We start from the raw sequence: 25,320 nt of genomic DNA, 5'->3' as shown, positions 1-25,320 counted from the left end.
CCATGTCCTTGTCCATGGTATGACTATGAGGGAGGCTGGCCAACGAGTACAGACAAATTTGAGTCACTTCACCGTCGCCTCCATCAGAACCTTCAGGGAAGTGTAGTGTTTTTACAAACCGGGCCCTGTTTTCAAAATTGTGCTTAAGCAATCGCAAAAAACTGTAAAGTGCGTGTCTGTGTCTGTGTCTGTGTTTGTGTGAGAGTGTCAGTATCAGTGTCAGTGTGAGTGTGTGAGTGTGAGTGAGTGTGTGTGTGTGCACTGTAGTGGGGGAGGGCAAGTACAGTATCACGTCAGACTCACTGTCTTCAGGACACTTTTCTTGTCCAGATCTCGCTCATGAACACAGGAGACAGACAGACAGGCAGACGGAGACAGACAGAAGGACAGACAGACAGACGGAAGGACAGGCAGACAGAGACAGACAGGCAGACGGAGACAGACAGAAGGACAGACAGACAGACGGAAGGACAGGCAGACAGAGACAGAGAGAAGGACAGACAGACAGACAGACAGAAGGACAGACAGACAGACAGAAGGACAGACAGACATACAGACAGAAGGACAGACAGACAGACAGACAGAGAGAAGGACAGACAGACAGACAGAAGGACAGGCAGACAGAGACAGAGAGAAGGACAGACAGACAGACAGACAGACAGAGAGACAGAAGGACAGACAGACAGACAGACAGGACAGGCAGACAAAGACAGAGAGAAGGACAGACAGACAGACAGAAGGACAGACGGACTTTTTTCTCGGAATTGCGCGTTTATATCTCACAGTTGCCAGGGGAAAAAAAATAGAATTGTGAGATGCAAAGTCAGATTTCCAAGAAAAGAAAAACAGAAATTCAAAATGTAAACTCTGAATTCCTAGGAAAAATGTCAGAATTGTGGGACAGCAAAAAAACAGCAAAATTGAAAAAACAAAAAACAGGATTCTGAGATAAAAACTTAGAAATTCCAATAATTGCAAAAATGTTAACATAGAATGACAAGAAAAAAGTCAGAATTGCAAGATGTAAACTCTGAATTACGATATGAAACTGTGAATTTCCGACAAAAATAATGGAATTAAGAGATGTAAACTTAGAATTCTAATAAATAAATAAATAAAAACAACAACAGAATTGTTAGATAAAAACTTAGAATGACAAGAAAAAAGTCTCCGAACTGCAAAAGAAAAAAAAGGCAGAATTGCAACACGTAAACTCAGAATTAGTCAAAATTGCAATTAAAATTGTAAACTCAGAATTCCCCTAAAAAAAATCTGAATTGCAAGAAGTGAAGTTACAATTGTGAGTTTATAACCTGCAAATCCGAAATATAAACTCACAGCTCTGAGATAAAACGTCAGAATTGTGAGATAAAAAGCTGCAGTTAGCTTTTTAATAATTTTATTCCGTGGCAGAAACAAGCGGCGTCTCGCTCCAGACAGGACAAAAGCCTCATAACACTTCACTGATATCTCAGGGCTCCAGACTGCGGCTATTTCTTCTGCCGGTGCGAGTAAAGTTTGTGCGCGACCACCGCGTTGTTTAACTCGTTTCGGTTGTATTTGAGAAGCATCAAACGAAACCAAAGCAAAACAAAATCCCGCGACTCGCTTGAGCTGCGCAGCTCGGACCGAGACGCAAACAAACTTGTCCGAGCTCAGAACAGCTTTACTCGGGAACCAAAGTTGATTTCGCGACAGCGCTGCGAGATCCAGTAAGAAGCGTTTGAATTATCTCGCAGCAATCTTTATTCATTCTGCGGCTGAGAAACATTCAAATTCTGCACAGAATTCTCCGTTATAAACCGATCAAACGGCGCTGGCGCCGAAAACCAGAAGCAGTAACGCTAACGTAACCATGGTGCTGTGGCAGAAATAGTCGAATGTTATTACATTATTCATTTCAGGGTTTGTGCAGCCTTTTGAGAAAGAAATTAAAGCAATTTTCAATGACTTACAAGCATGTTTCCAGCACTTTAAAGCTCCTAAATGATCCAATTTGAATGTTATTTTCAATGAGATGACCAAAATATACTGTGGTGAACAAACACTTATATAAAATTAAAAAAATACATCAAATCACCATTATAACCGGTAGATGGCAGCAGAGGAGCACTTATTGGCTTATTAGTCACTCATTTATAATTTTTCCTTTATATTTTGAAATGATAAAATACTTATAAAATCACTATTATAAAATTATCAAATCCTCAAGAAATCAGATTTTTGCTCTTTTTTGTGTAAGAAGTAAAAAAAACGTCACAAAGTGCTTTGAAAAACAATATTTTCTTCAATCTGCGACTAAATCACACAATCACGTGTTGGTCAGTTTCATATAAGACTAGAAGAATAATGGTACATCTAATAAGAGTACAATATATATATATATATTCAAGATAAAAATTAGATTTTGCACGTTACTGTTGTTAATAAAGCTTCCCAACTCAAGCACTTTACAGTCAAATGTGTATAAACATGAAAAAAAAAAAAGAAATTAACATGTAATATTATTAGTAACTGCACTTATTAATGCAAAACAATAGTAATTTTATCATATATATATATAAATATATTTGTCATATCTCTCTGAATTTAAAAGAATACTGCACATTGTAATCTGTATGAGTTAAGTCTATTTATTATCAAAGCATTGGTCAGTAATACAGTTAAAATTGGGAAATATATGAATGATTGCATTGCAGGCTGATTTAAGGTGTTCCCCTAAATTTTCTGTGTGCTCCTAGTAAAAATAGCCCTGTATCTTCCTCTGCTGAAGCTCTGAAATCGCATCTGCATTTTGTGTTTAAATTAAGAAAATAGAGCACAGATGCGAATGGCTTCACGTGTTCATGTGTTTCATAACCAAATGTGACACGCACAAGTTTATGCAAAATGAAGATTATTGGTAAATAATGATGTAAATTTCACATAAAGCATCATACGACTTCAGAAAACGACTTTGTTTTTTCTCTTTTTGGATCTATACCGACATATAAAATGAGTAACAGCTTGTGAATCTGGAACAACAACTTTCTAGACGTATTTTTGAGCGAACTATCCCTTTAACAATGATTCATGTTTGTCTGCGCACTGAATCTGAGACAGAAAGCCAGACTTACACAAACTCAGAAACACAGATCATACGGGTTCGCTCTCAGTGATGCAAGATATTGCAATCTTCGCCGTGGATACACACTAGTTAGAAAACAACTGCGCACACAGCTAAGAAATACATATTTAACAGCGCTCGAGAACTAATACTAGATGCAGGTCAATCCGGCACAACTGGCTCATGATTGCACATCTTCTGCTCAGCAGGGCTGCATTTATTTAATCAAAAATACAGTAAAAATTGTGAAATATTATTATAATTTAAAACAGCTGTTTTCTATGTGAATATGTGTTAAACTGTAATGTATTTCTGTGATGCGCAGCTGTATTTTCAGCATCATTACTCCAGTCTTCAGTGTCACATGATCTTCAGAAATCATTCTAATATGCTGATTTGCTGCTCAAGAAACATTTCTGATTATTATCAATGTTGAAAACAGTCGTGCTGCACAATATTTTTGTGGAAACCGTGATGCATTTTATTTTTCAGGATTCACAGATGAATAGAAAGCTCAAAAGAACAGCATTTCTTTTGTGACATTATGCATGTCTTTACTGGCACTTTTGATCAATTTAACGCGTCCTTGATGAATAAAAGTATTAATTTTGAGTGGTAGTGATGATTTTTGTAAGCAGCTGCGTTGATACAAGAGTCTTTACGGCTCTCAGAGGAATGTGTCACACTAATGTAGGCCCTTAATGATGTCAATTTATTTACTTTACAAATGTGAATGACTGTGCAGGGCAAAAGGAGAATTAATCCGACGCTGTGTGACCTTCCATGCACAAAATACAGCAGTGGGGGAGGGAGACGAGTCTGTGGTCACACGACTAGAGATAATCATTCTTTTGTCAAAATATATGACATTTTGTTCCTAGTTTATTAAATTATTGTATTATAAAACTTAAAAACAATCATTACACCATGTCCTGACAGCACAAGACAAGATAAAGCAGGAACCTTTATGACGGGCATTTATTGGTCACATGGTTTCTATGTTTATGATGTCACTCCTATAAGCCCCGCCCACATTGAAATCACATTGGTCCAAAATTTCACTAAAAATAACCGCATATTAAATATCAAGTATGATTTGATTGGTTGCGAATGTGTCGCATTGTGCAGAGCCTGATTAGAATATAGTGTTAAAATAACGTTGTGTATACGTTGTAATTAGGTTGTCACACAAAAACCTCTGCAATGTTAGTTTATGGTCATAAAATATGAAATCGCCAGAATGACAGGATTTGGCTCCCCCCAAAAAAAAAAAAATGGGAATCATTGATTAACAGTGCAAAAACCTCCCTCAAACGTTATGCGAATGTTAGTTTAAGGTTATTAACGATAATCAAGCATAAAAGAACCTATTAGAAATTGCCTTCCAGAAAGCCAGTGCATACTAACTAAGCCATGTATGCTAGAAAGTATTTAACAGTGAAAGGCAGAGAATGGTGATAGCGATGTTATTTATCAGGGGATGTGTGCCGATTTCGTGCTGTTGAATAAGTAGGTTTAAGGTCAGCTGCTCATTTTTTCATTGTGGGTCACAAAGTGCAAAGCTCCTCCCCCCCAGTCTCCACGGCTGTGTCACAATACCTGGCGAGTGCCCTACATAGACAGCATGGATGATCCTTTATTCAAAAGATGAAATAGTCAGAAAAAAACGTAATTTTGATTTAGATCAAAATTGTTTATTGTAAAATCATTTTATAGTTATAGAACTGTATATTCTGTGAGTTTCTTTATTTTTCAACTTGTGCATTCATGCATGCATAAATATGTGTGAAGGTAGTTTACTAAGTGATCAGATGCACAAGTTTCACCGGTTGTTTGATAAAACAGGTGAAAAAAAACACCTAATTAAAGAAGGGACTTGAGCCATATCTAAAGTTTATGTTTAATAGTAAGACGTTTTATACAAAATTGAATTACAAATGTAAAATTATATTTTACTATTTAACATTTAAAATAAGTATAATACTGCATTTAATTCAATGTTGTATTAAAAAGCCTTACTATTTAAAATTTAAAATATAATTTTGCATTTTTATTTAATTGTGCATGAAAATGCTTTACTGTATAAAATAAAAATATATCATTTGGCCATTTTTAATGAAATTTGCTATAAATGTCTTACAAAAGTCTTACTATTTAACATGTAAAATAAGTATAGTTTAGCATTTCAATTCAGTTTCGTAAAAAGCCATACTATTTACAATTTACAGTATACTTTTGCATTTTAATTTAAATGTGCATAAATATGCTTTACTGTAAAAAATAAAAATAGCCTATATAATTTTGCCATTTTTGATTAAATTTTATATAAAATCTCTTACAAAAGTCTTACTATTTGACATTTAAAATAAATATAATTTAGCATTTTAATTCAATTTTGTATAAAAAACAATACTATTTACAATTTACATTATACTTCTGCATTTTAATTTAATTGTGCATAAAAATACTTTAGTGAATAAAACAAAAATACACAATTTTGCCATTTTTTATTACACTTCATATAAAATCTCTTACAAAAGTCTTACTATTTAACATGTAAAATAAGTATAGTTTAGCATTTCAATTCAGTTTCGTAAAAAGCCATGCTATTTAAAATTACAGTATACTTTTGCATTTTAATTTAATTGTGCATAAAAATGCTTTACTGTAAAAAATAAAAATAGCCTATATAATTTTGCCATTTTTGATTAAAGTTTATATAAAATCTCTTACAAAAGTCTTACTATTTAAACATGTAAAATAAATATAATTTAGCATTTTAATTCGTTTTTGTATAAAAAAGCCTTACTATTTCAAATGTGATATATAAATAATACCTAAGCATGTATTCAAATGCTTTACTGTATAAAATAAAAATACATAATTTTGCCATTTTACTTAAATTTTCAATAAAATGTCTTACTGTTTATTGTGTGCAGTACCAATACTATATAGAACTAGTAAGAGTAGTGTCCTAGTGTAGTAGCCTAGGTAGGGCGCTCGCGAGGTATTGGGACACAGCCCTCTCTCTCTCTCTAGTCTTCCGACGCTCCGTTCTGCGAGAAACACAGGAAACTAGTCTAAAAACACACAGGATCGACGTTTAAACGTTAACTTTGTCTGATGAAACCTCGATTGAGGGGGAACTGACCGAAGATGGGTGTAAAGTCTCGGCTCTCGCACTGAAGTTGGAGGATATATTGTCCCGGTGGAAGTGATTCTTGACGGTAGATAGTTTACTTCTCATGTTAGCTCTGTTACTTTGCTAAGAGACACATATTCACTTATTCAAAAGAGTCGCGTGAGTAACGTGAATGCAGAAAGGAAACAAAAAGTGACATCCTCTTAAGGCTAGTCATGATCTCGATCTACAACGAGAGTGATTTAACAGGGTTAGTTTGTTGTGCATACTAACACGCTTTTCTTAAGGATTGTTACAGTGTTTAGCAGAAGCTGAAACCCTGCATCACTTGTTGATCTCAGTGATTTAGCTGCATCAATCCAAATCAAATGAATTGAGCGCAAACTGCTGTTCAATAAGTTTGGGATCAGTAAGATGTTTAATGGGTTTACAGAAGTCTCTTCTGCTCATCGAGACTGCATTTATTTTACCAAAAATACAGAAAAAATCGTGATATTGTTAAATATTATTACCATTTAAAATACTGGTTTTCTATTTCAATATCCTTTAAAATAACAATATCGTGCATATTCAATACCGTGATATATCGCATTACCGAATACCGGCACAAGTCTAATGAGAGCATAATCTAATAATCCTGAATTATTTCACACGATCACCACAAAATAGTGTTCCTGATCTGAAGCACATTTATTTTCAGTAGTTTGTCAGTAGCTGTAGATGTTACACCGTAAACAAATATTGGTTAAAATAGTCAGTTTTTAATTGCTGGAGATTTTTTTTGTTTATATTTCTCAGGAGTCGTCCACCATTTTTTTCCACTGAGCTCATCGCAGTGCATTATGGGATTGCTTTGTCTGCAAAGGATGCATGTAATTCTGGGCCCTATGATTTCCGAGGTGCGGAAAACGTGAACCGAATCACAGAATCCGGTCATAAAAATTAAATTGACACATTTATAGTATAATGTAACACTTTTTGTTTTTTTGCAAAAAAAAAAGGAATTGTTACATGTTTGTGTAATTACATTTTAAAATATTAATTAAATTGTTAATGTTTTATGTCTTCATTTAATTACCTCCTTTTAAAAAAACATTGTATTAAGTCATAAATCTGGAAAAATTAAAACAGAATTTCTGACAAAATAAAACATGTCATAAGGCCGTTTATTGTAAAAAAATAAAATGTTTTTAAATTGTTGAAGTTTTATGAATTCAATTAATTAGACATGTTTTTTGATTATTCGGATATAACTAAACCATTCAAATGGAATTAAAACGAAATTTGGAAAAAATAAATAAAACAGAATTAAAATTGAACTAAACCATTAAAACGGAATCTTTCATAGGGCCCTAAAAATGTAACTTTTAATAAATTGTTGTTAAATTGTATGAGTTCCATGATTTCTATTGTGTAGACATGGTTTTTGATTATTACAATTTAACAAAACCATTAAAATGAAATCTAGAAAAATGTAAACGGAATTTGTGAGAAATAAAATGGAATTTATCAAATTAATTAATTTTTTTGTTTACTTTTTTTAATTATTTAAAAATGAAAACGGATTTCATAGGGCCCTTAAAATGTCATTTCAACAAGTTGTTGTTAAATTGTAAGATTTCAATTATTTAGACATGCTTTTTAATTACTAAAGTTTAATTTAACCATTAAAAAAACTAGAAAAAAAGAATTTGTGAAAAAATAAACCTGAATTTGAGAAAATAAAAATATAAAAAATTAAATATGCTGAGAGAGAAAGAAAATATTGTTTTATATATATATAATGGACCAAATATTCTTCACGACAAGAATTGTTAATGCAATCGTTAAGGCGCTAGAATAGAATTAGATGGGTTACATTCGGTCTAATCTCTATTCATCCTCGTGTGGAGATCACATCCACTCGCACGCTTCAGCTGGTCTCGCTGTTATCAATAACTTCAGATTTGCACAGAGTTGTAAATCATTACAGGTCGACTGAGCTAGTGGCTAATAGGATTGAAGTGAGAGAGTTGTGCTCTTGGGATTTTCTCCTTCGGCATTCACTGCAAATCCACCTCCGTCTGAAAGAGTGATGCCAAGACGGCCTCGTTCTGAACCTGAGAAAGAGACTAGTGTCTGGCTCATTTCTGAAGAAACTTCAAATCAATACATGATGTTCATGTTTTGTGGCTTAACCCGTCTTTAGGGCTGTGTGAGATATTGAATATCCATGATATTTGTGATGATTGTACTGGTGATATAAACAGCTACAGATGAAATACTGATATTTTTTAAAAGAAATGAACACTTTTATTAATCAAGGACGCATTAAATTGATCAAAAGTGGCAGTAAAGACGTTTATAATGTCACAGAAGATTTCTATTTCAAATAAATGCTGTTCTTTTGAACTTTCTGTTCATCTGTGAATCCTGAAAAATAAAATGCATCACAGTTTCCACAAAAATATTGTGCAGCATGACTGTTTCCAACATTGATAATAATCAGAAATGTTTAATTTAATCAGCATGTTATACTGATTTCTGAAGATCACGTGACACTGAAGACTGGAGTAATGATGCTGAAAATTCAGCTGCGCATCACAGAAATAAATTACAGTTTAATACATATTCACATAGAAAACAGCTGTTGTACATTATAATAATATTTCACAATTTTTGAAGTATTTTTGATCAAATAAATGCAGCCTCGGTGAGCTTAAGAGACGTCTTTTTGGTCATACTGTGCACTAGTGTGTATTTAGATGTGTATATATTGAGTCCTACAATACAATAGAGTAATGTTAGACTAATGTGTCTGATATAAGTGTGTGTTTGTGTAAATGTGTGTTATGGTGTTTGGACGTGAAAGGGCTCGCAGCAGTATGTCGTCACGGCAACATTGTTGTTTCAGACGTTGTTAAGGTTGATTTAAAATCAATATTTACACTAGATGGTTTTGTTAGCCTACATTTGGTGATCTGCCTTCTGTGATTGACTAAAGTTACAATAACTAGGCCTGACGCGATTATTAATCGTCAGATCGTGCATATTCAGCTGAGATGACTGAAATAATTGTACACTTTTTAAATTTCAATCACATTTTGCAGGCCAAATAAGGACACTTTAAGCGCTTGAAATGCAAAGATAGTCAGAGGTCTTCCTTCATACGAAATGAAGGGTGCATATACTCTACTGTTCAAAAGTTTGGGAAAATACAGAAAAAAACAGTAAAATTGTGAAATATTATTACAATGTAAAACAGCTGTTTTCTATGTGAATATGTGTTAAACTGTAATGTATTTCTGTTCAGCATCATTACGCCAGTCTTCAGTGTCACATGATCTTCAGAAATCAGTATAATATGCTGATTTATTACAAGTTTTGCTGCTTAATATTTTTTTTGGAACCTGTGATACCTTTTTCAGTATTCAGATTTTACTGTGCAGTCATGAGTGCAGCAACTACAAGAAGAGCTCCTGACGCTCAGCAACTGATGCCCAACCTGCTTCCATCAGCAGCATCATGTGAGCCAAACATAATTGGATACATTTTGGATTTTGAATATAACACACACTACCATACAAAAGTTTGGGGTCTTGAAATACTATTACAATACAAAATAACTGTTTTGTAATTTAATATATAATGTAACATAATATAAAATGTAACTTATTTCTGTGATGGCAAAGCTGAATTTTCAGCAGCCATTATTCAAGTCTTCAGTGCCACATGATCCTTCAGAAATTACTCTAATATACTGCTTTGGTGCTCAAGAAAAGTTTCTTATTATTTTCAATATTAAAAACAGTTCAGTGCAAACCATGACATTTTTTTCAGTATTCTTTGATGAATAAAAAGTTAAAAAGAACAGCATTTATTCAAAAAATAAAAATATTTTGTAACAATATACACTACCGTACAAACGTTTGGGATCAGTAGTTTTTTTTTTCTTTTTGGAAAGAATGAATGCTTTTATTCAGCAAGGATGTGTAAAGTTGATTTAAAAAAAGTGACAGTAAAGACCTATATTGTTAGAAAAGATTTCTATTTTAAATAAACGCTGTTCTGTTTAACTTCATTCATCAAATAAATTTGAAAAACGTCTCACAAGTTCCAAAAAAATATGAAGCAGCAAAACTGTAATAAATCAGCATATTATACTGATTTCTGAAGATCATGTGACACTGAAGACTGGAGTAATGATGCTGAAAATACAGCTGCGCATCACAGAAATACATTACATTTTAAAGTATATCAAAATATAACACTGTTATTTTAAATGGTAATACTATTTCACAATATTTCAGTTTTTTTGATCAAATAAATGCAGCCTTGATGAGCAGAAGAGACTCCTTTCAAAAGTAATAGAAATCTCACTGATCCCAAACTTTTGAACGGCAGTGTATGTTATGTATGTATGTTTATATAAATTACATTTTTCACAGCGTTACAGTAAGTCATATGGGCCTATTTTATTATTTAGAGTGAAAAATTGAAGGGGGTCTGAATACTTTCCGTACCCACTGTATATATATATATATATATATAAAATTAAAATTAAAAATAATAAAAACTATATATACTTATTTAAACTAATAAAAATCACAAAACAAAATTACAAAAACTAAAAATAATGGAAAAATAAAAATTTTATAGAAATATTAGTAAAAACGGTAATACTATCTTGATACTAAAATAAATAAAACTGTGGCTGCAGGGCTAAAAAAAAAATAAAAGACTAAATATTATTCACACTTATTTTACAGGCTATATAAAATTAAGCAACATTGTGAATGTAGATGATTTTAAAGTATGTTAATTAGAAAAATAAAGGCTGTTCCATTAGACTAGTTTCATGATCCTTCGTTGTCGTGATTTATTTTAGCTTGATTTTCTTTTATTGTGCTTTTCTTCTTACATTAAACAGTTTGAAAATCACTGGTTTCAGAGCAAATGCATCAACGGCTCATGTTCTGCTTTGTTCAGTCACACTTCAGGAAGCGCTGGGTTTATTTCTGGAGCACATTAGTCAGCGAAACCAGCCGAGATGCATATGAGCTCCAATATAAGATGATGCATCTATTTATCCTGTGCAATGAAACCCAGTCGGCTTCAGCTCAAGGAGTCGCTGGCTGTGATTGTAACACTGGTGTTTTTGTTAATTGGACAGCAGTTTGTTCAATTCTGTTTCATTTTAAAGTATATCAAAATATAACACTGTTATTTTAAATGGTAATACTATTTCACAATATTTCAGTTTTTTTGATCAAATAAATGCAGCCTTGATGAGCAGAAGAGACTCCTTTCAAAAGTAATAGAAATCTCACTGATCCCAAACTTTTGAACGGCAGTGTATGTTATGTATGTATGTTTATATAAATTACATTTTTCACAGCGTTACAGTAAGTCATATGGGCCTATTTTATTATTTGTATTTATTTAATTACGATTCCAAGTGAAACATAACATTACGCTTATGAATCACTTGTTTATTTATTTATGAATCTGATCACTTTGACTCTAAATTTGATTTTATTTCATTTAATTATAGATTTATATAAATATTTTATTATAGATCCATGAATGTGTGATGCACAGTCAATATTTCATTGCTTGACTACATTTATGAACTATATTGCTTGCTAAAATAATTGTTTATTATTGATAATGTTGCTATTTATTGAACATGGTTCATCTTGCCACCTTTTTATTAAAGTGATACATTTGTAGAGGCTGTGTTGCACTGGTTTCGTGCAGTTAAAGGTGTTTTAATCCAGTCACCTTTATTTATATGGCGCTTTCTACAGCATAGATTAGTTTGAAAGCAGCTTTACAGTGTTAAACAGGAGAATAGGGATTCAGTGATGCAGCTCTAGAAAGACAATAGTAAACAGTCATTATTTAATGTGGTACAATCACTGTAACTTTACTGCTTTATTAGACTTCAGTTTGTCCAGCTTTAAATCCAGTGATTCATCAGTCAGAGGAGACCAGCCAGGAGAAAATGGCATGTGAGAGCACATCTGTCAGAGGAGACCAGCCAGGAGAAAATGAGGCCCTCTGCTGCCTCGCATGCGTCTGCTCTCTTCTCACCGTTCATCATTCCTGTGGTTTCGTTTGGCTCTGTGCTTGTGACATTTTTTTTTATCCTTCCTTTATATATTAACCTAGTTTGTATTCGTTCAACAGGGCTGTTGTTAATGTCTTTTTTGTTTTTTAAGACCTGCTGACGTTAACCGTTTCACTACTTCTGTGGTCTTTATCGCTTCTTTTTATACTCGTGGTTTTGTGGCAGGGTTATTATAGTTAACTGAACAAATAAAACCATAAAAAAAACATTTTCGGTGCTTGAAATAAAATAAAATAATTTTATTTAAGCTGTTTGCCAAGGCAACATTTCTCATTTTTTAGTTTAACTTGATGTACTAAAGTAACTAAAACCAAAACTGTATAGACATAAAAAAAAACTAATAAAAATGACAAAACAAAATAAAATTTTTAAAACTTTTAAGTGGTAAGGGAAAAAAAAATTAATAAAAATACAACAAAATAAAATGCGCAAAGATATTCATCTGAAATGGTTTAATCAGACTGCATTATATTATATTATATTATTTTGTAATATAAAATATAAATTTGTAATATAGTATATTATATATGCATCTATTTATCCTGTGCAATGAAACCCAGTCGGCTTCAGCTCAAGGAGTCGCTGGCTGTGATTGTAACACTGGTGTTTTTGTTAATTGGACAGCAGTTTGTTCAATTCTGTTTTGGCTTGTAAACGGTGCTTGATCTGTGCAGATTTCTCTCCTGATTCAGACCAGACCACTTTTGAGGATTAGGCCTACTTTTAATTCACTTCAGTTTACTTCATACATTTAATACTGACACAGCACGTGGTGTCTAGAGGCCGCTCTCGTACTGTATAATGACCGCGGACCTTCTCAGATTTTTCTGGTTAAAATTGTAATTTAAATGCCATTTTTAAAACAAATTAACAAAAAAAATTATATAATAATTAGACAAAAATGTATAAGATAAGATAATAAAAAATGCTAATTTTATTTTACAGAAAACTGCAGGGTTACTTGTTAACATACAGGCCTATAACTGTACATCATTTGATACTGTTATGATAAAAATATTTGACAGTAATTTCTTAATTTTTATCAGGAGGTATGTAAACTCAAAAATGGAGTCCATGTCTTTAAAATGAAATATGAGCCTTTTATACGTCCACTGTGGGGAAGGAAAAAAGAAAGAAAGAAAAAAACTCCTGCACACTTCAGTACACTTTAGTTTAGTTTATTTATTTATAAAGCACATTTAAAAACAAAACCAAAGTGCCGTACAACAAATATAAAACAAACTTAAAAGCATACATAATCAAGAAAACAAAAGGACAAATGAAAGATTATACACCCTCAAACAGAATTAAAACATACAGAATAAAAATGAAGAAACTGGAGAAAAACATGGATTATTATATGTTTGCTTCAAATTTCTTTAGAGAGAAGTATTATTTTTCCTATTTATGGCCAAAATAGGACTTGGTGCTAAACTCATGTAATGTCTGTTTCATTCATACTAGACGCCAGAGGGCGCCCTCGTGCAGAAACTCAACATATACATCACAGAAGTAATAGAACTCCTGACATTCCAGGAAATCCCTAATATGGACAAAGACATCCAGCTATCACTGTGACTGAATTAAAAGAAGCTAGAAACGTATGAACTGATTAAACATGAAGACAATGAACCTACGACAATATATGGTTTACCGGTGTTCTTCACGCCATCTCGGGTATTTTCATAATAATGAAGTCAATTTATAATGCAATGCTAATCGACAAAGCCTTTATTACAGTATAAATATATTTTCATTCTGTAATAAGCCACATCAGATCAGAAAATTAACGTTTTAAAACACTCGACTGATGTTCATGTAAAATCATGTTATAATGTTTTCAACAACATGTTTATAACTGCTTCTCATTAAGTTTGAGAGGATGTTTGGAGTGTGTTGCTTAATCAGATAAACGTTATTTAGCGACTCAAACTCGCAGCGCTTGCAGAGATGAGCAGCATTTACTACAGGCGCTGTGCAGATACAGGGCTCCAGACTGCGACCAAATAGTCGCATTTTGCATTTTTCCTGCTGGTGCGACACATTTTTTTTAAAGGTCGCAAAATTTTTATATAATTGTATTTAAAATTAATGCACAGGCGATTTCGTTAATGGCGCATCCAGTCGGTCTCTGTTTTTATGATAAACATCAAACGGTGAACGAAACTGAAAGCATAACGAAACCGCGCTACGCTTCGAGTGTAGAGCCGCGTCCGCATGAGCGTGAAGGTGCACGCAGTAAAAATTACGCGAATATTGAGGAAACGATGGATGGTTTTCAAGCTAAAGTAAAGTAAAAGACCGCTTCTTAAACCAGAGAAGGTGAACATGTTGGTATTCTTGTGGGGAAAAAACATGCAAGCACTGTCACCGACAGCAAGTTTAGTTTGACTTTTCTTTTTGTTTTCATTTTGAAAAGCTTGTTATCTTTGCTGTTTACCTCACGTTACGCTATGGAGGCTCTCTTTTATTTGATTCCTCAGTGTTTGCTAAAAGTTCTGTAATGTATTAGTCTGTATATAATACAGCATGCGGTGTATGCCACGCCTCATCTTATTCGTTTTTGTTAATAAACGTTTTGTAAGATAGTTTGTCATTGTATCTTACGGTTTTATTGTTGTTGTGCTTCTTTAATTAAGAATAACAATGAATCCATCTTTTGTTTTAGTCTCAAAAAGTGAAAGGTGTGTAGATCTTTTCTTGTAAAACGTGACAAGATTGCGAATTCGAAAGTGAAAGCGCATGAAGCCCGGCTTATAACACAGCAAAAGAGGAGCTCCCGTTCACAAAATAATACTACTGATGAAAAAGAACGGGTTGAATGTTAACCTCTTTCGTTTCCATATAACTATAAACTATGATAAAAGTTCATCAGCATGCATTGATTAATCCCATGATGTAGCACTAAATAAATAAATAAATAAAAAACATTGCGACCAAATCATGTGCTCGTGCGACCATCTGAGATAGTTTGTCACAAAAGAGCGACCAGTGGGAAGAATGAGTCTGGAGCCCTGAGATACTTATTTCATTAAAAACCGCAGCCTTTGCGATTCAATAATCACATCAAGCCAAATCGTGACTTCGGTTGGAATCGTTCAGCCCTACTGAAAAACTGTAAGCATGGATTTTTGCCGATAGTTCCAGCAATCAACTATCGGTGCCGATTAATCGGCAAAACCGTTTGTGTGAGTTTGGTTATGTGTATCAGGCAGTGTTATTTTAGTATTATTTATATACGATTAAAGTTTTTATGAATATTTTGAATTAGTTTTTATTTTCATGTTTTTGCAATTGTGTTGTGTTTTTGTCATTATTTGTTTTTGCTTTTTAAAATGTCTATAGGTCAAAGACGAAAAAGGGTTTAAGCATAAAAACATTAAGTGTAATACTGCTTTAAATTGTTGTTGTTTCCCCCCCAACAACTAAAACATTTTCTGTTTAATTTAATTGCAATTTTGTTTTTCTGAGCAAAAAATAAATATCATACATTTTCCTCTGATTTACAGAAGAGACCCACTAAAATGTCATTCAGTGTAACAATGTTGTCAGGCATATTTACAACAAAAATCCATTTATGACATATTAAAAGACTAATTACTTTCACCCCAAATACTAATTAGCTGTAATTTTACATTTTTAATATTTGCCACTATCCTAGGTTTCACCCATTTGTCAGTAAGAATTTTTTACTAATTTAAAACACAATAAAATATAATATACTCTCTTATTCTTTTATATATTTTAATATGTACAAGTCTGAATAAGCATGTTTGAATTTTTAGATAAATATCGTGTTACACTGAATGACAATATAACATTATTTCAACCAAATTTTGACATTTTATTCTCCAAAAACTTATTTGAAACCTTAAAAGTAGACACTTTACTTACATTTAATGTGCTTTCTATGGACATAAAATCTCTTTTAATGCGGACATCTTAATGTCTTTGACCCCTACATAGTTCTTATTCATTTTTATTTGTTTCAGTTATTTTAGTACTTCAAGTTAAACTAAAAGAAACAAAAATGTTTTTAGTTTTTGTTTTAATTTAAATAATACTTGGTTGCATTTGATTTTTCAGAATGGACTGTTTCATAAATAAAGCATGAAAAGTATGAATGTGTTTCGCGCAGGGGCCGATCGTGAGCTCCAGCGCCGCTCATCCTCTGAGGTGGAGCTAAGATGAGCATTACCAGTGATGAAGTCAACTTTCTGGTCTACAGGTATCTGCAGGAGTCAGGTAAACACCCCGCAAAACCACCCCAAACTGCTTTGAGATGAGCTGACGTTCATAAAGGCATGTTTAGACACATTTCCTCATTGGTTGAACTAAAGCCGGTGTCTTTGGCCTTTGTGCTGTAGGTTTCTCTCACTCTGCGTTCACGTTTGGCATCGAGAGCCACATCAGTCAGTCGAACATCAACGGGACTCTGGTGCCTCCTGCTGCCCTCATCTCCCTCCTGCAGAAGGGCCTTCAGTACGTGGAGGCCGAGATCAGCATCAACGAGGTGAGCGTCTCGTCGTCTTCATTAACCATCATTAATTATCTGGATTTTTGCATTAATAACTTTCACCTGCTGTGAGTCATAATAAATAGACATGTTTTTTAGCTTTTTTTTTTTTCTTATTTAAAAAAAAAATCTAAATAATGAAATTCAAAAATAAACAAGGATTTTATTGTTGGCTCAGTCAAGCCACTTTTTTTTATAGATTTTTACTTTCTCTGACAAGAATTTCACTGACCATGAAGCAAAAATAAACAATTTTGCTATTATAGCAACATTGTAAATTTAATCAAGTGTGTCTAAACCAGTGTTTTGTTTTGTTTTTAGTGTCATTGTGATGCTATAATAGTTTTATTCATATTTTAAATTAATTTTTATTTTTTAAATTTTCTCTGTTTATTTAGTTTTATTATTTTGTATATTTATGATATGCTTATTAATTATAAAAATGCTATTATTAGAATAAATAAATTATTAATAAATTATTGTAGTATCATTATTATTATTATTATTATTCACTGTATTATTTTAAAATGTAAAAAAAAAAAAATTTAATATAAATTTTGTTTATTAATTTTATTTTTGGTTTTAGTTATTTTAGTAATCTCGGATGCCCTGGGGGTAAGCAGATAAACATCACATTTTCATTTTTGGGTGAACTATCCCTTTAACTACATTTTAAAGTCACTGAAATGTTTATAATGAAAATGCATTTTTCTAGTTATGCCAAAATCTAAAATATGTTGAGTAAACATGCAGAGAAATTGTAATTTGTGAGCTTTAGTTCATTTTGAAGTGACCACAAACAAGTGAAACAATTCGCTATCAAACCATGAAGAAATCCAAATACTTCCCAAAGGATGTTTTCGCTCTAGATGAGCCATTTCTGCTTGTTTGTGTCGCTTCAGCCTGTGTATTGTGTTTTATTTGACTATAGGATGGCACAGTGTTTGACGGCCGTCCGATAGAGTCTCTGTCGCTCATCGATGCCGTGATGCCAGACGTGGTTCACTCCAGACAGCAGGTGATCAGAGACAAACTCGTCCAGCAGCAGAAAGCCCACATCTCCAACCCAATAACCGCGATGAACGGAGAGGAGAACGGCACCCACGCACTCAGTAAGTCATTGATCTGACACAGAAGCTAACACAGACATACCTCCAATGATCTGTAAGCTGAAGTCAGGACTAGTCTGCATGAGCTGAATAAAGCAAACCAGTGTCTCACCAGTAAAGTTCAGACGGATGATGGTTGTAATGGAGGTCAGGGCTCTAGACTCCCACTGGTCGCTCTTTTGCGACTAACTTTCTCAGATGGTCGCACGAGCACATGATTTGGTCGCAATATTTATTTATTTAGCGCTACATCATGGGATTAATCAATGCATGCTGATGAACTTTTATCATAGTTTATAGTTATATGGAAACGAAAGAGGTTAACATTCAACCCGTTCTTTTTCATCAGTAGTATTATTTTGTGAACGGGAGTCCCTCTTTTGCTGTGTTATAAGCCGGGCTTCATGCGCTTTCACTTTCGAATTCGCGATATTGTCACGTTTTACAAGAAAAGATCTACACACCTTTCACTTTTTGAGACTAAAACAAAAGACGGATTCATTGTTATTCTTAATTAAAGAAGCACAACAACAATAAAACAGTAAGATACAATGACAAACTAGCTTACAAAACATTTATTAACAAAAATGAATAAGATGAGGCATGGCATACACCACATGCTGTATTATATACAGACTAGAGACCAGCGCTGGATGGATTTTTCAGTCCCGCTCCCGCAAGATTCTGTCCCGTGCCCGCCCGCTCCCGCAGAAATATATCTTATCTGGTCCCGCTCCCGCCCACGACATTCATGTTTTGTTCCGCTCCTGCCCGCAAAAGCCCGCATAAAAGTAATCTATGTAGAGTCTGTGATTGGCTACATTGCGCTACCCTTTAAACACGTGTTATAAATAGAAACTATGCCTAGCTTGTGCATATCAATCATTTAATGTTAATATTAGTTGTTCTTTTTGCTTTTGTACAACAGATAAATAACAATTTATATGTTTTAGACACTTTATGTTTAGATCATTTCTATTTTGCGGGAGTCCCGCGAATCATTTTATTCTCCCGCATCCCGCACACACACGAGTCTCTTCCCACCCGCACTCGCCCATCAAAAGTTGTCCCGCGCCGCACCCTGTTGCGTTGGGTCCCGCGGGAGTACCGCGGGAGAGTGCAGGTCTCTAATTCAGACTAATAAATTACAGAACTGATTGGCCATTGTGTTCTAGAAAAAAAAAACAGCTGAGTCTGTGATTGGCTACATTGCGCTACCCTTTAAACACGTGTTATAAATAGAAACTATGCCTAGCTTGTGCATATCAATCATTTAATGTTAATATTAGTTGTTCTTTTTGCTTTTGTACAACAGATAAATAACAATTTATATGTTTTAGACACTTTATATTTAGATAATTTCTATTTTGCGGGAGTCCCGCGAATCATTTTATTCTCCCGCATCCCGCACACACACGAGTCTCTTCCCACCCGCACTCGCCCATCAAAAGTTGTCCCGCGCCGCACCCTGTTGCGTTGGGTCCCGCGGGAGTACCGCGGGAGAGTGCAGGTCTCTAATTCAGACTAATAAATTACAGAACGTTTAGCAAACACTGAGGAATCAAATAAAAAAATTAAATAAAAGAGAGCCTCCATAGCGTAACGTGAGGTAAACAGCAAAGATAACAAGCTTTTCAAAATGAAAACAAAAAGAAAAGTAAAACTAAACTTGTTGTAGGTGACAGTGCTTGCATGTTTTTTTGTCCCACAAGAATACCAACATGTTCACCTTTGGTTTAAGAAGCGGCCTTTTACTTTACTTTAGCTTGAAAACAATCCATCGTTTCCTCAATATTCGCGTCATTTTTTCTGCGCGCAGCTTCGCGCTCGTGCTGATGCTGATGCGGCGAGTATAAACCAGGCTCTACACTTGAAGCGTAGCGCGGTTCAAACGAGTAGCGCTGTTTCGTTATGCTTTCAGCTTCGTTTGCCGTTTTATGTTTCTCATATGCAACAGAAATGGCAGCGCTTATGAGTTGAACAACGCGCCACAAAAATCTAGTCCCATCGGCAGAAAAAAACCATTTGGTCGCAGTCTGGAGCCTTGGAGGTAAAGACGATTACAGTGACATACAGGAGTCGTACATTATTAGACATGCGAGTGTGTTATTATTAGTGTGCGAATAAACAGACCGTGTGTGTGTGCTCTCTGAGCTCATTTCAGTATGCAGGGCTCCAGACGGCGCATTTGCGACCAAATATATGAATTTGCGAGTGAAGTTTTTGCTGAGATCACAACTGGCGACTATATAAATTTACATGTTATGATATTTTTTCCTGATTGTTTTGCGATCACATCTTTTGTGATGTTGACGTAATAAACTAAGATGATGCGCATCGAAGTTTTAGTATAATAATCGCAATAAACTTTGTGCTCTGTTACATTTTAACAAAGTATCAGCTTTAAAATCCTGTTAAATTCATAACGATATTCAAACAATAAATACCGGTTTTGGCGCTCTTTAATAATGTAGCGTGAGCGATCGCTGTAGCGCCTCAGTTCAATCCGTTAGATCTCTCTCTTTCTACTACAGTATGAAATAAACATGAATGCACATCAAAAGCTATTTTATAAGATACAGTACAGCTTACTGAAATGTCATGTAATCGCTCATTCAGTGTTTCAAACTGCGGAAAACACTTGTAAACAATATATTTAGCTACCTCAGAATAACCATTCAGCATCCATTAGCTCATTAATCAGCTAAAAATAACTATAAAGAGGAGCATTTTGCTAAATACATGCGCTATATTGCATATTTTTACTTAACCTGTTTTCTACATAAGAAAGAATGCAAGGAGCTAAAGATAAAATTCAACACGTCCAATATAATATAAATGTTACTAATGAAGTAAAACAGACTGGATGTGCAAGACAACATTTATAGGCTGCATACTACACTCAATAACCAAATGATGCAGATATAGTTATGGTCTGTGATATCGGCACAGATTCTGTGTAATAATCAACTCTTTGTGACTGAATATAGTTCTCAAGTTGGAAAAGACGTTCAGTTACCACTTGAAGTGAACCTTAGTGTTTTCATTTGCTTTTTTTAACTTGTGCTTTGCCTTGTTTAATAATTCTGAATGGATCTGTATATATCTATATATTGGCGTGTCCGTGTGGTCCTGTTTGGTATTGCAGCTTGACTTGTCGTTATTTATCCACCTTATTTTTCTCGTAAGAACTGGCGCGGCCTTTTGTAAATTTAATGTGTTTGGCTTCCGGTCTCATCCGCTTCTAGCTGTTTTTATCTGTACTAAATAGCTCACAATTTGGTGCATCTCACCGTATTATTTTAATGTCTTAATTACGAAGACACTGGTTTGTAGTGCAAACAGTTTTACCGTTTACTGCATGTTGTTATTCTTCTGGTTATTTCCCCACAGCGGAAGTCTCGCACATTCACAGAAAACGGCTTACTTCTGCTTTGAAAAATAAGGTGGATATATGTGTAGAAAATGCTCTAAACAAATGCGGCATTTATTCTTTCCTCACAGTTTTTTTTAACAAGAATTGCGACTTTGTCTTGCTATTGCGAGTTTGTATCATATGCAATTCTGAGGAAAAAAAGTCAGAATTGTGAGATTAAAAAGTCGCAGTTACCTTTTTTATATTTTTATATAAATATATCACACTATAGGTAGGGCTGTCACGATTATGAAATTTGGCTGACGATTAATTGTTTTAAAGAGTTTTAGGGCTTTGACGATTATGCCGATTATCCCGATTAATTGTCTGTTTTTATGGCTTTCATTATATAATTGATTAATTTAAGGGTTCAGTAAATAATTATGATGTTGTCTTTGAATCTTTTTGAGTTATTATTTTGCAGTGTAAGATTACATAGAGTATTCTAAATTCTAAGAATCGGCCGATACCGATCCAACACCAGCATGCAAGCACTGTCACCGTTAGTTTTACTTTTCTTTTTGTTTTCATTTTTGAAAAACGTATCTTTGCTGTTTACCACACATTACGCTATGGAGGCTCTCTTTTATTTATTTATTTGATTCCTCAGTGTTTGCTAAACATTCTGTAATTTATTAGTTGGTATATAATACAGCATGCGGTGTATGCCACGCCTCATCTTATTCGTTTTTGTTAAACATTTTGTAAGCTAGTTTGTCATTGTATCTTGATTTATTGTTGTTGTGCTAGAGCGACCAGTGGGAAGAATGAGTCTGGAGCCCTGTATAGGCTATACAGTGCATGAAAAGCAAACTGGTGCTCTTCTGTTTCTTTTGGTGTATGACTCCCCCTTGTGTTGTATAAAAAGCACAATAATCGCGGTTGTCTGAAACAACCGCGGTTAGATCAAATAATCGCGATTAGACGGTTATTTAATTATCGCGACAGGCCTAACTATAGGGCTGTTACCAATCAAATGAAATCAGTTTCAACAAAAGTAGTGTTTGCAGTGCAGAGGAACAGAATCTGCGTCTGAAGTGGCGTTTAGATTCATTCGCAGACTGTTCAATGCAGGACATGAATGCAGTAAACCTGCAGTTACAAATGCATAAATAATGTTTTGATGTTTAAAAACAAAATGTTGAATACTGATATCTGAAATGTAGAGAGAAGAGAGGGAAATATACTTTAAATATGAACCTAAAATCGCCAGTAGGTGGCGGCAAATCACTGCATGAGTGAGTCATTGAATCGTCCGTTAAACCGATTTGTTCAAACTTTTTTAAATTTCCCCCTTCAGCTTAATGCTTTATTTTCGACTCGTCACGAAAGTGTATGTCATGCATGCTTTTTAAAGTTTTGCCAATTTAAGCATTCAAGAAATCGCTAAATTCGGTCCTCCAGCGCTGGTTTCTGATGTATGTATTTGGCTTAAACGGCCAAATACACACAAAATTAAGTCAAAATGCCCGTTGTGGCGAGTGTTAAAATAAAAAGTTTTAAATGAACGTAAATCTGATGTGTGTGTCAAATCTGTGCATTTGTTCTGTTATTAATGTCGATTAAAAAAACGGAAGAAAAATCACTCTGCTCTTGACTGAATAGCTTCATCTTTAATAAGGATTAATCTATAAATACGTGGAAAAACTTGAGATAAATACTGCTCACATTAAGCAAAATGAACAGTCTCACGCAGATGCAAGATGCAGCGTAAAGTTTACATTTTAATGCTTATGCAAACAAAAAGTGCATAGTGCTGCTAATTTTATTTATTGTATTGTTTGTTGGTTTTTCGACGTTAAACAGTAACTTTGTTCTTTTTTCCATAAATTGTTAATAATAAGAATTTCCTGAAAATGTTATGTTCTTTGTGTTGTTTTCATTTTGATAATCCATTGCATATTAAAATCCATTGCATTGTGTTTTTGTGTGGTTTTTGCGATATACTCGATAATGTCAAATTGCATATCGTTAAAACAACAATTCGTAGACAATATATATCGCACGCCCTTGTTAATGCATAGCAGTTGCGTTCTCAGTTCGGTTCTGAAAGGTGCACACACCTGCTAAGAGTTTTCCGGTGTGATTGTAATTGCGAGCTGCATCTCCTCTCGGTCAGATAATCACGTGGAGGTCATGGAGGTGGACTGCGAGGCCCAGATTCCCTCCAGTAAGGCCACGGTGTTGAGGGGTCACGAGTCGGAGGTCTTCATCTGCGCCTGGAACCCTGTCACTGACCTCTTGGCCTCAGGGTGAGTCCAGCTGACCTCTCTGACCTCAAGAAGGATTTCTGATGCTGTTATGAGTCTGTACGACTCGCACTGGAACCATTGATTTTTCTCTATTGTGAAATGGCTTGAACTGCATCAAATGCTTTTCTGAAATAACATGATAGACATAAATGTTGGGGCTCAAATATTCAATAATTATTGTAATATTTTATTTTTCATTAATTTTATTTTTTATTAATTTTGTTATTTTATTTGTATTAATTATATTTTATTAATTTATTTTTTATTAATTATTTTATTCATTTTTTAAATTAATTTTATTTTTTATTCATTTTGATTTTAATTATTTTGTATTAATTTATTTGTATTAATTATATTTTATTTTTTATTAATTTTGTTATTTTATTTTATTTTTATTTTATTCATTTATTTTTATTTATAAATTTTATTATATTTTATTTATTTTTATTAAGGATATTTTTTATTAATTTTGATTTTAAAACATTTTTTTATTTAATATTTTATTGTTTTTAATGTTGTAATATTGTACTATTTTTTTTTTTAAAGCAGCATTTTAAGTACATTATTTTTAAATGTTGATTTATAATTCATAATATAAGTAAAAAAATAAAATAAAAAAAAAGACACTACAAGCAGGACACTGTTTGGTTTTACAGTAGTGGAAAGAAAACAGCCAAAATACACATTTAAGTGTTTATTTTATTGCACTTTGTGTATTTGTGTGTGTGTATGCAAAAATGTGTGCATATTTAATTAGATCTTAAACTTAACATTCCAGAAAACTTGTTATACAAAAAAATGATCAATTCTTAATGTAATCAATCGATCGGGAAATACGGTGATGTTTATTGCATTATTTGTCTGGTTTATCTGGCAGCTCTGGCGACTCGACGGCACGCATATGGAACCTGATTGAGAACAGCAGCAGCGGCTCGACTCAGCTGGTCCTGCGGCACTGCATCCGAGAGGGAGGTCAGGATGTTCCCAGCAACAAAGACGTGACCTCGCTAGACTGGAACGTGAGTGCGCTGCTAAACATTCAATCCGGGGCCGCAAGACGCTTAAAACGACCTAAAACCAGACAAAACAAGCTTTTAAATGAGCTACAACAACTAAAAATCTAGATCTATCTATCTATCCATCCATCCATCCAAATAAAAATCAATAAAACTGGCATAATGTTTCTTATTTTAATTCGTCCCTCAACAACTCTCACTTCTATTTAAGAACCAGGATAGCCTGGAAACATGAATTTTAAAAGTATGAATATGAAATTTAAAAGTGAGATTTCCAGACCTGGAAATTTTTGGAAAATTAATTTAAAAAAATCTTGGAAATTAATAAAATCTTAAGAAATCATGGAAGTTTCAATAATGAATATACATTGCTCTAGTTTTGTCAAGCTTTAAAATATTTTGAATAGAAATCCATGAGAAATTGCCATTACTGAGATATTTAAAAAAAAGTTATCCAAGTGAAAAAAAGTCACATGAATGAATGAATAAATAAATTCATCCCTGAAGATCATTCTGTTCTTTAACTTAACTTTTTAATAGTGCTATAAAAATTTTGGTTCTTCAATCTTCTGAAATGACAGAATTTATACATGAATTTATTTTATATTATATTTATATATTTGTGTTTAGTTTATATATATATATATATATA

General features: G+C 33.7%; 1 protein-coding gene across 2 annotated transcripts in view; it reads left to right on the top strand.

The window, feature by feature from the left end:
* The first annotated feature begins 6,130 nt into the window (after positions 1–6,130).
* The window catches only part of LOC107679945 (F-box-like/WD repeat-containing protein TBL1XR1-B), a 30,843-nt gene continuing 11,653 nt past the window's right edge, over positions 6,131–25,320 (top strand). The window contains exons 1-6 of one of the 2 annotated variants that reach the window (XM_016475674.1): positions 6,131–6,333; positions 16,499–16,605; positions 16,728–16,873; positions 17,808–17,988; positions 23,520–23,652; positions 24,530–24,671. In XM_016475674.1, coding sequence (XP_016331160.1) covers positions 16,548–16,605; positions 16,728–16,873; positions 17,808–17,988; positions 23,520–23,652; positions 24,530–24,671 — 660 coding nt within the window. In that variant the 5' untranslated portion in view covers positions 6,131–6,333; positions 16,499–16,547. The remainder of the gene's footprint in view (positions 6,334–16,498; positions 16,606–16,727; positions 16,874–17,807; positions 17,989–23,519; positions 23,653–24,529; positions 24,672–25,320) is intronic. The other variant, XM_016475675.1, reaches the window with a different exon arrangement.

This window comes from Sinocyclocheilus anshuiensis, unplaced genomic scaffold, assembly GCF_001515605.1.
Source record: "Sinocyclocheilus anshuiensis isolate Anshui unplaced genomic scaffold, SAMN03320099.WGS_v1.1 scaffold244, whole genome shotgun sequence".
In the NCBI taxonomy this organism is placed as follows: Eukaryota; Metazoa; Chordata; class Actinopteri; order Cypriniformes; family Cyprinidae; genus Sinocyclocheilus; species Sinocyclocheilus anshuiensis.
Note: the sequence above shows the minus strand (reverse complement) of the source record. Positions and strands in the feature narration are given on the sequence as shown.